We start from the raw sequence: 11414 nt of genomic DNA, 5'->3' as shown, positions 1-11414 counted from the left end.
AGTTCGTTCAAGTTCTCAAGTCACATTTTTTGATCCAATCTTCGGAGCTGCGTCTTCAAGTGAAAAATCAGCATAAAAAAAAGCGATTCAGAGGTATTCATCATTTGATATAAAAACACACAACGTCAGTACAGGATTCATTTTAATGTTGCCGTTTTGCAGTGCATTCAGTCAAATTCATTTCGAATCCTGGATGCTGCAGAAAAAAAAATGTCTTACAACTTAAGAGTACAGAAAACTTAACATATTCAAGTTGGCGTTGGAGACACTCCCTCCAAAAATTATGTCAGGAAAAATACAACAAATAATCACAAACAACATGACCACATCACACGATATGTCGTCTTCTGCCAGGTTGCAGCGGTCATAGAGACATCCGACAATTATCTCACGTTCCGTGTGTCATCTGCTCACACTTTTGCCGCCGCCCAAGTGTGACCGACGCTATAGATCACATATAAAATAAACACGTAAAACAATTTGGATGACAGTTGTTGATAATTAAGTAAACATTTGTTTCAGTTAGTCATCACTTCCTGGTCAAGTCTTGCTCAGTAGACGGAACTTAACCCCGCGTAATAAATCCGCAGCCGGTTCTTATTAGCGTACGACAAGAGGAAATGTTGATCCAGTGTGACGTTAAAAGCATTAAAAAGATCAATCCAACATTAATTTATTGCAATGGCAAAAAGATGTGCTTTTCAAATGGTAGCTTGTTACAAAATAGCTTATTTAGAGCAAATACGGGATCAGTTGCGCGGAAAACTAGAAGCTCAGAACCTTGGAAAGCACCACGTCAACTCGTTACAGAAGACAAGTGTGCGAGTGTGTGTGTGTTTTGGAATCAGACGGACTGATCACAACTCGCAAGGGTAGTAAAACCTTGTATGCCTAGTTTTAACTAAAACTAAAACTAAGACTAAATCTAAAATGCCTGCCAAAAACAACACTGTTTACAAGTCCCCCCCCCTCCCCTAAGCGCCACTTCGGACCCGAAAAGGTCTCCATTGACTTTCAGTGAAAACTGAGTTTGAAAACTTCAATATTTGGGAATGTAAACAATCCTACCGGTATTGTAGCATTTGCACAAGAGGCAGCGGTATTGTCAAACTTGTGTTCCAAGTGTAAACATCGAACATGAATCATGGCTTCACAGAAGCACAAGCACGGCCTGCTACTTGCAACTCATCGAAACTATTTGGGAGATTAACAGCAATTGTGAATGTAAAACACGCCTCCACTCGTGCATCGGCGAAGAAATTCAATTCAATTCAATTAAATGCATCCTTCAACACGTCGCCGGCTTGCTCTCATCTTTCCCGTCATGCGCAGACGACGCCTTCGTGCCATTCAGCGCGTTCAGCATCTCGCCTTGGTCGTGGCTGACGAGGTTTGCTTGTCGAGCTTTCTCTTTGTCCAGCATGTGATAGTTGTAAATGTTCATGACGAAAAGGAAGAAGCCGCCGGTGACGATCACTGTGCCACACAAGAAGAAGAGGTACTTGAAGTCGTCGAATATATCCACCAGTAACCCTGTGAGGAAAGGAGGCGAGATGAAATCAGAAGTCAAGTTGAAATCACAACAAAGGCTTTTTCATCGCTTTGGAAGAAACGCACAAGCGGCACGAGACAAAATCCCATCGTGGAGGAATTCATCAAGATATGTGGTTGTAACACGTCGTGTGTTTTTCAGTGAGAGAAGCAGAGCAAGGATCAAATTGAGAGGCGCAACATTGGGGGAAAAAGACGGCGGACCATTACGCTCCTCCTGGCTCGCCCGTGCGACTGTGAGAAGGCAATTTTGACAGCCGCTACCAAAACGAATCACAAGAGAGGCCCTTCGAAAAGCCGCCCATATCAAGGCCGAGTCGGCAGACAAATGTGCTTTGGATTAGATTGAAAGCTCCACATGTCCGCAACTCCTTCACCTTCACACAGGGAGCAATTATTGGCTGGAGTTGAGCTCGCTAACTTTCAGTGCTCATCATTTCTGTTCAATCGCTCATTCTTTCTATTCCATTACACTGGTCAACAGCTCATTTTAGTTAAAAATGGCTTTTTGTGTCCGGGTGTCCTAAATTAGATGCTGATTTCCCAAAAATATTTTCATTATTATTTATTTTTATTTCACTTGTGGCGGAATCTATCAATTCATAAATAATACTAAATATAATGAAAAATATTACATAAATTGCCATTAATATAAATTATTACTATGAATATGAAAACCCAATGGGCTACTGAAAAAAAACACGGGGATATACAGAGAAATTCTAGAAATATAAATATTATATATAAATATACAAATTTTTTTTAATTCTCTCTCTCTCTCTATATATATATATATTTTTTTTTAATATTTTTTTTTTAAAGTAGTAGCGTCGATTTCCCTCCAAAACAGGTTAACTTCACATTTGGACCACCTTCAACCATCACAACGGCCGTTGTGCCATCTGATTGATAGCCGTCATATGGTGAACGTTCACAAGTGACCATCATCCTCATTAAGGCAGATTTTCTTTGGCAAAAGCATTAATGAGGTCCATCTGGCATAGTCACCTTTTGTAATCGACTCCATTTTAAATACGGCACAGGTCCGCCGACTTACAGGAGCATCATTAGAACGCCAAAGCAAAAAGCTAATTAAACAAACTAACCTCAATTATATCTAATTAGATAGACCCAAAAGGTTTTGGGGAACTGTAACAAGAACAGTAGTTCGGGTACACATAAATGATTGTGCCCCCTGGAGGCGAATGTAAGATTGCACGTGCAGGGACGCACTTATTTCCCTTTTTAAATGAGCGCCTCAGAAGAGGATCACATTTGACAAACCCGGCGCCGATAAATTTCCACCTCATTAAAACTCAGCTTGCCGGCACAGTAGGTTTGTCAGCGTGCACAGCTGATTAAGTAATGCGGCGTCAGGGCTTCTTCAAAGTCTTTGTTCCGAGTACCCTGTGTCGAAAGGTCTCATCCGTGGCGCTGACACCAAGCAGTGCACTATGAGGGCATCGATTATTAAGAGGTGTCTAAAGGAAGTTGCCTTATTGACTTGTGTGAAATTGTAACTGCTCTCAACTTTTTGCACTACCATGCAAATGTGGACTGCAAGAATTCAAGGGAGAACCAAACAAGTCCAGATTTTATTTGTGAGTCAAATGAGAGGAGATTCTCATTGTTTCAGTGCGGGATATTTTTTGGGCAATTTTTGTTTGGTTTTGTGGTGTGCCATGAGGTTTTTCCTAAATCGCTGCCATTGGGCCAGAAACCGTCACAATTTGGGAAATTTAAATTTTCTTTTCACAAATCTATTCAGTTAGTCAGTCCACATGTGTTTGTGTGTGTATGGTTGTGAAAAAAAATGTTTTTTTTTTTTTTTACATATTATTGACCAATTTTAAGACTTGAAAATGTCTTGCTCTCTTTGACGATCTAATGTTTAAAGGGTGAACAAAAATGCCGTTCCTAAAAAGTGCTGATTTTGGAGTTGCGCCGGTGAAATGTCAAATATGTCCTTTCAATCCATATCATGTCGATCTTAACAGCAACAGCCATGCGCATGTTTTTACACACACAGTGTCAATAATTTGAAACTGGACATAAACTAATTGAATCACGGCTGTAAAAGCAGGTTATTGTATTTGTTGTTACCTGCAGTGGGAGGTCCCAGCAGCATGGGAACACACTCAATGATGGTGACGAGTCCAACGGCGCTCGGGAAGCGTTGACTTCCCATCAGGTCCATCAGGCACTCAAAGATGAGGGCGAAAACCATGCCGAAGCCCACACCAAAAAATACGGCGTAGACCACCAAGAAGGTGTAGTTGTTGATGAGCGGGCAGAGTAAATGGCAGGTGCCATTGAAGACCATGGCAAAGCTGAAGAAGTACTGGACTCTCGGTCGGATCCACTTGCTGTTGGCGATCAGGCCCGTGCCAGGGCGGACAAACATGTCCACAAAACCCATAATGGAGAGCAGGTACGCTGCTGAGTATTGGTCAACGCCGTGACTGACGGCGTAGTTGGACAGGAAGACAATGGGTGCGTAGGCGCCAAAAATGAACATGACGTTCCCAATCAGGTAAATAAGAAAACCTCGATCTTTGAAGAAGGACCAATCTAAGATCTTCTTGGCGCGACCGCCACAGCTTTGCTTGCGTTGCTTGGCGTCTGCGTTATTTGACTGCTCGGCCACTTTTTGCTGGGGTGCGCAAAATGATGAATCGCAGGAAGCAATAGGTCGCATCAAGGCCCCTGCGACACAACAGTTGAGCATCAGAGCGCCGAGGATGAGAAGACTTCCTCTCCAGCCAAACTTGTCCAGGAGATATTGATTGAACGGGGCCAAGATGCACAAAAAAACGGGACTTCCTGCCATAGCCAGACCATTGGCTAAAGGACGCTTGGCCAGAAAATACTTGCTGATGATGGTGAGAGATGCGTTCAGGTTTAAGGCGAGTCCGCAGCCTGTGTGGAGACAAAATTAGGAGAAGAAGTCAACCGGCTGAACACGTTAACCCAAAACCTTCTCTCCTGGACTAACATAATCAAGAAAAAAAAATCATCATAATCTTCACATTGATGTCATATCTCCCAGCGTTGTATTTTTAGGTGCAAGTTTTTATCCAATCAGAATTCCGCTAGCTCATGTTGCCAGGCAGGTTTCACAATATCAGTAGCGCTCACTATTCTTTAAAGCTAGCTATGGCAATAAAGCGCAACAATGTAAAAGACAAAAAAAAAAAAATGTTCACAATCAGGTGCTATCTATTGATCAGAGATTTGCAACGTCGATTGCATGACAGGTTAAAGGCGAGAAACTTATCAGGTTGGTTGGACTCGGGAGCAAGTCAGATAAGTTGCGAAACTTCAACAACTATCAAACAGCTTACATTAGGCCTAGTTTTGCCGCACCACGCAGTTGTGTGCATAGGAGTTAAGAGGGCCTTACTGCATTTTAGTGTGCGAGTACAGGACACGTGCGCACTGGTATTACACACAGGACCAATTGCTGCACGTATTAATCCTCACACAGTTGTCCTTGGTAGGGTAATGAGCCACTAAAGGTGGTCGGAAGCCCCATGCGACGAGGCTGAGTAGCTCAACATCGGCCCACTTTATGCAACGCTCTCTGGGACCCTTGTGTGTCTTTTTTTTTTTTTTTTTGCTTATTTACCGTCCTACGCCTGATCCACTTTGCGCACATAGCTGCCCCCACAGCAGTGGAACGGGCACCCTGATACCACTCATGAACCAAAAGTTACCGAGTCAGCGGAAAAAGGGCGAGGAAGTGGGGTGAAAGGATGTCAAGTACCAAATAACGAATAACTTCACTTCAAAATAAACCATTATGAAAGTGTCTTCAATCCTGTCCAGCCAGGACTCCTGCTGCAACACACCGAATTCAAATGATCAGAATCATTATCCAGGTTCTGCATACCTTGCTGATTATCGGATCATGTGAATCAGGTGTGTTGCCGCAGAGACGGGACAGTGGCCCTCAAAGGACAGGATTGAAGACTGATTTGAGATCTGATTTGGCAGACTCGCGTACCTGCAATGACGCCGATGCAGAAGTAGAGGTAAATGATGGAGTTCCCAAAGGAAGCCGCCACCATGGACGCCCCGCACATCAGGCCCCCGAGTATGACGACCGGTCGGCTGCCATAGCGATTGACCAACGCACTGCTCACCGGTCCTGCAAAATTACGAGAAGACAAAGTTCCATTCAAGGTCAACATGATCGACATATTGAGTAATACTGCTGCAATATTTAACGATTAAAAGAGAATTAATAGAATGGAAAGCCTTCATTGTCATTAAACGGGGCAGACGCCTCAAAATTGGATTGCAACTACAGGTTTGTTTTAAGAGTAAAAATGTTAAAAATATCTAAAAGCTAGACTAAACATCACTAAATGATGCATTGCTGAAATTCATTTAATGTACAGTAGCAGCAGAGTCAGACGTTGAATGTGGAAGTAGCAGCAAGATGGAAAGTGCGTATCGTTATTGTGAGTTGTGTGCAGTCGTGACTTGTACGAAGAAGCTGCTCAGAGGGAGTTCATCCGAGTCTTTGCCAAATCTAAACAAAAGTGGAGGTGGACCAGTGGACTGCGACTCGGAAATTTGTGGTTCGTCAAACCAGTAGAGCTGGGAAAACTCAACCCGTTTCTTTGCACAACCCTGAGGCCTGCGAGGTAGTTTTCGCCAACAGATCTCGAGGCAACAAACACACAACAGACATTACTAGACGATCTTTTCACACACACTTCTGCACAAAATCTTTGGATATTTAATCACAACACTTTTGTCCTCCTTTAAAATTGTATTTGAAATACACATGCGCTATCATTTGACTCACGGAGTCCGTTCTCAAAAAGGCTGTCAAGTCTCCCCCAGTTTGCGGGACCTTCCGCTGATGTATTTGTGCCGTCGCTCTCCGCCACTTGGCGACATTGCCGAAGCCTTGCCAAGGACGATATGATGAAGCCCATTGCCTGAGCCTCACGTGAGGCAAATATTTCACCAGTTTGGCCTCTCGGAGTTGAGGTCGAGTGAGGCGGGAACCTTTCGATGGGCTAACCTTTTGGTGTATGTGGAGCTCTTTTAAACAAAAATAAACACATCATGTTTTAGCAGTTTGTACAATGTCTTCAACATGCAACTATATTGCAGTTTCAATTGAATGTCACAGAAACAAATCGGGCCGAGTATTTACTCAGTATAGGTTGTGAGCAAACATCATTTAGGTCCTATGACATGTTTTATAATAGTCCTAAAATATATAAAAAAATTTTATATTAGCACAGTCTCAGTAAAGAAAAATAAATAGATGAACAACCAATAGGGTCTCCTTACTTAGTTTAAAGCAAACTGATGCAGTCAGTCATGCGGAGGCACTTATCAATTTGACATGTCCTGAGGAGTTCACGCGACGTCAATTTCTTTCTTTGTGGAGAATCTTCACATGATTACGAGTATGGCTAGTGGCCAATTAGGGACAGCCAGATGAATGAGTTTCCTCATACATGTCACGTTTTTTTGTTTCGTGTGATTTAATTTCCCTTCCAGGGCGAAAGGACGAGCTTAACCTATGCGATTGACTCTCCATGTTTAGCTTTTTCGTTCGCTCCTTGTGGCGGTTTTGAGACACTTTGCGCCAATGTTTAAAAAATAAATAAAAAGTGAAGCATGATTTCCAGCTGTGATATGATTTGGTACACCAACTAATGAGCCTAGGTTCTAAAAGTTAAGACTTGTTCATACAAGTTACTCATCGTGGTTAACCTCCTTTAACACATGTTAATTTTTTATTTAGTTATGATTTTACTATGGTAACAGTTTTAGCGAGAGCAGTGAAATGTGTTCAGTTGTAACGATTTGTATGGACAATGATATTGACAGAGAAAACCACAAACCACAGAAGAGTACCGCTGAACAGTGGAGCTGATAAAATACAATGCTTTGGTTATTCTTCGACAGCAAAAACGGGCAAACAAAATCTGAGTGGGTCAACTCACCTCCGGCGTACATGGCGGCTAACATGATGGAGGAGATCCACGCGATGTCACTCGAGCTGGCTTGCAAGTCTGTTTGGATATCCTTGAAGAAAATGGAGAGCGCTTTGGGTGTCGCATAGGCAAAGCCAATGGAAATATGAGCGCCAATTACGACCATCCAACCCCAGCCACCATCTGGCGGTTTGAAGCTCCGCTCATGGTTGGTTGGTGCCGGGGACATGTTCCTAATGGGATTGGGAAAGTGTATGTTATTCATTTCAAAGTGTGAGAAATCTATTATTGTTCACAGGTAAGTAGCCTATTGTCTACTTCGAATTTTGTTCGCGCTACATCTTTGGTTATATATTAGGAAGATGCGTTTTACTCAATAGGAAGACAATTCGGAACACTAATAACAATAACGACAAGGGCACAATAGTGGAATGACTGTCCATTAAGTGACATTTTTTATTTATTTTTTGCAAACTACAGCCATTCACTACTGGATGACATTTCTGCACACTGGGAGAAATTTGGTATACTTACAGGACAGCTACCCGTTAATATTGTCTTGAGGCAAAATAGTGCACTAGTTGACGACTAACTGTGCTTCTAGTACAAGACAATTTAATTCTACGAGTAAACATTTAGCGCTTCACTGGTAGGGGATGTACTGACTAGTTGACTAGTCGATCTGTTGACCTAATTTCCTCCGAAATGATGTTTCGTGTCATATGGACAAGTGGCTGATTACTGTGTTATTAGCTCATATGGTGGGCCCCAAAGAACAGGTTTTCCCAATTGGCTTAAGATGTGCAAACATTACATGGCTGTCCAATCAGCTCGCATATCACATTTATTTATTTATTTATTTTTACCATGGCGCAACAGTGGCCAAGCATTTACCAGGCCCAAGTTCATGCTCTTAGTGTCTAAATATTCAGCGTGAACTCGCGATATGAGCTAGATAGATATTTTCAAAACATTCCCACCTGCAAAAAAAATAAATGATCATCCGCAACTAGTCGACTTACGTTGACCATGCAATCCTTATTCAATGGTACTATTAGTAGCGCACAAATATCAACAAGTAAAGTTTTGCCTTACCAATGAGGGCAGGGTGTTCCTTTCGTGGCTTTCGTGTTCTACATTTAGTTGTGAGGAATTACTCGCCCACTCTCAGTACAGTATAGCAGAATCGTTGACGTAGAAATAATCAGCATGTGACGGTGACGGGTCAGTTGGAAAGGTAACGTATCGTATTAGAGCAAAGTGGAACTGCATTGTCTGGTCGGAATGACACACGTTCAACTGTAGCGTTCATACGAATCGGATAAGTACATTTTTGAGTGTTTCTCAAATTGGTGACACATTCTACATTCTCCGCATCGAACATTATCGCGTTCTCACGAGTGTAAACTTTGGTCTTATGGTAGTAATACAACTACGTACAAATGTACAGTTTATACCGTTTATTGATAGCACTTCCGAGTCCATAAATAGTTTTAAGAGGAGCTTACCTTTAGTTACAAAGCTTCGCGACCGCCGAAGTGAGATTGCCAAACTTTCACTGTTCTGCAGGTCACGTGTCACCCGGCGTGGAGGAGGCAGGCTTCGCGCGACCACGTGCTCCTCCTGTACAGTACACTTCCGGTATCTGTACTTGAGTGTTTATTGTCTCGACGTGTTGTTATACTCCGTGTATTTGGAAAACAGCAGTCGGTACTGTTTACTCCTTAGTTAAAAAAAAGTGCTTCTCGTTAAAAAAATACGTAAACAAAAAGTTGCGTCAGCAGTCCCAGTACAGAATGAAAGGACTTCTCTTCAGTTTTAATTGTTTTTATTTTCAAGTTATGTGCAACGTGAATTTCACAGTTGAGCTCAACCACCACTATAAACCATAACCTCAAAAAGACAAACCAGCAATGTGGAGAAAAAGCATGAGGAATATAGTAAAATAGCACCTGGATGCACACACAATTGATGAGATGAGTTTTGTATTGCTGCCCAGGGCCATGAACGTTTCATTTCAACATACAATAGCATTCTTAGCTTGTTGTACTGGAATTCATGACTGGTGCTTAAAATGTAGTTTATTGATCTGTAACGCTTATATTTGGTGAGACGGTACTGTACTACAGTGTGGGAGGAAATCAATTCAAATGTGTTATTCGGGCAGGAAATCTTCTCAGAACAGGATTAATCTACCATAACTAAACAAGAAATAACATAAAAAGGGGCAGGGGGGCATACTGAACAACAACAAAAAAACCCATCTATTTTTCAAGTTATAAAAGAAACTGAAGTTTAAAAACTGTGCAAGTACAGCAAACCTATAGTACAGTATATTACACATGACAAAAAACAATTAAAAATACAGTACTGTTTCAGTAGAAATCCTGAGAGTTCCCCATTGCTCGCTTACCAACTGTAAATTGTGTGAATGAAGCTTTAACATCAACTCTGAACTGAGCCGCAAAAATCGGCGCCTCTGATATTAATTTCATGGTGTTGTCATTTTTTTTTCTCGTTTAAATGAATGCTTTGCTTGCAAAGTAATTCCTTTTGGGATCATTGTGGTTGCTGAAGCTCTTTCAGAATGCGGGCCACGCTTGCGTAGTAGTGCAAAGATGACACAGAAACCAGCATGACGAAATTGACAGTCACGTTCTGAAAATGTCACACGGGCAGAGAAACGCCACTTAGCTGTGGTATTACGTCTTCTGTAAAAGATTGTCAAAAAAAAAAAAAAAAAAAAAAAAAAAATGAAAGCAGCACCAACTGGTAGTCCACTGGCGGTGGCATGTAAAGACGAATTCACGGCCCTTTCACAAGGGCGCTTTTGCAAAATGAGTCCGCATTTCAGGTGTGTAGACGTGAGAGCGATTCAGTGCAATGCTGAGTTAAGACTTTTCCAAAATTGTTCATCAGGAGGAACACGTTTTTTTTTTTTTTTTTTGAGTCTGATGCCTCTTCTCGCAACCGCAGGCACGTCGGCATCTCGAGTGATCTACACTAAATTTCACGTCGCTTCAAGCCTGCGCCCATGCTCCAGTGGAACAAATGCCATGTCGATACCGGACAAGCACACAAAATAATCAACGCACTTTCACTGAAGTCATATGAAGACATGTAGCCTAATCACAGTTCCAAGAATTATTGCTACAACAAAACTCTTTCCGACATCCACATCAATTATTACAAGACCTCAAATGCATTTTCGCATTTGGGTGGAAGGCTGTTTTAACCTTTTAAAACTGGTTAGAATGACACTCCACAAAGCAACCCATACAGAGCTCAACGCTGTTGCTTCATTAACACAAAATGTCCAGAAATGTCCTTTTTTTTTTCCTGTTGTTTTTTTTTTTTCCTTTTTCTTTTTTCGTCCTCCTCCGAATGGAATATCTCTGAAGTCTCTGAGGTAAGCCTTGTAGTTGGTCTGAACTTCCCACTTAGTGTTGACACAAAGTTCACTCTTGTCATTTCTCCAATGTGGAGAGGGAATATTCCAACATTACACATCACAAGTTGTCTTCATGTGTGTGACACAAAAAATGGGCACCAACTGAAAGGGTGGGAGGCACGAGCCCCCCCATGCAACTGGAATTTTACAAAACAAAAAAACATGAAAATTGCTCAGAAGCAACACAAAGTGTATTGTTTGACACACCGACGCTTGTGGAGGAAGAGCGGGGGGGGGGGGGGGAGACATACAAATATCGTACAAGCTTCAAAAAACTACTGTAAATCACAACTACACTTCAAAATAAGTCACCTATAAAAAGGAGCTTCAGAGATTTGACTTGGAGGTGGAGGGGGGAGGCAGGGGTTTGGGGACGGGGGACGGGGGACGGGGGACGCACACAAACCTCAGAGCCAGCAAACTAATAATGAGCAATGCTATTCATA

At 42.1% G+C, this 11414-nt stretch overlaps 1 protein-coding gene across 1 annotated transcript; it reads right to left on the bottom strand.

Annotated features, from left to right (window-relative positions):
* Nucleotides 1-823: 823 nt before the first annotated feature.
* LOC148326812 (monocarboxylate transporter 2-like) lies at nt 824-9147 on the bottom strand. Its single transcript, XM_088309315.1, has 5 exons — nt 9026-9147; nt 7527-7750; nt 5558-5701; nt 3655-4470; nt 824-1533 (listed from the first exon to the last, which is right to left on the bottom strand). The coding sequence occupies exons 2-5, from the start codon at nt 7744-7746 to the stop codon at nt 1289-1291; spliced, it is 1425 nt and encodes a 474-aa protein (XP_088165441.1). The 5' UTR covers nt 7747-7750; nt 9026-9147; the 3' UTR covers nt 824-1288.
* Nucleotides 9148-11414: the final 2267 nt, after the last annotated feature.

Source organism: Idiotropiscis lumnitzeri, chromosome 11 (assembly GCF_059441095.1).
Source record: "Idiotropiscis lumnitzeri isolate Australia: NSW breed Sydney's pygmy pipehorse chromosome 11, RoL_Ilum_1.0, whole genome shotgun sequence".
NCBI classification, from domain to species: Eukaryota; Metazoa; Chordata; class Actinopteri; order Syngnathiformes; family Syngnathidae; genus Idiotropiscis; species Idiotropiscis lumnitzeri.
This window is presented reverse-complemented; position numbering and strand designations above follow the sequence as displayed.

Bases quoted from the DNA above. Each gene is read 5' to 3' on its own strand.
- LOC148326812 (XM_088309315.1), bottom strand. From the start codon at position 7,746: ATGTCCCCGGCACCAACCAACCATGAGCGGAGCTTCAAACCGCCAGAT. The intron at 5,702-7,526 runs GTGAGTTGACCC...GTAATTTTGCAG, and splicing joins AGCCGCCATGTACGCCGGAG to GACCGGTGAGCAGTGCGTTG. The intron at 4,471-5,557 runs GTACGCGAGTCT...GTCTCCACACAG, and splicing joins CTGCATCGGCGTCATTGCAG to GCTGCGGACTCGCCTTAAAC.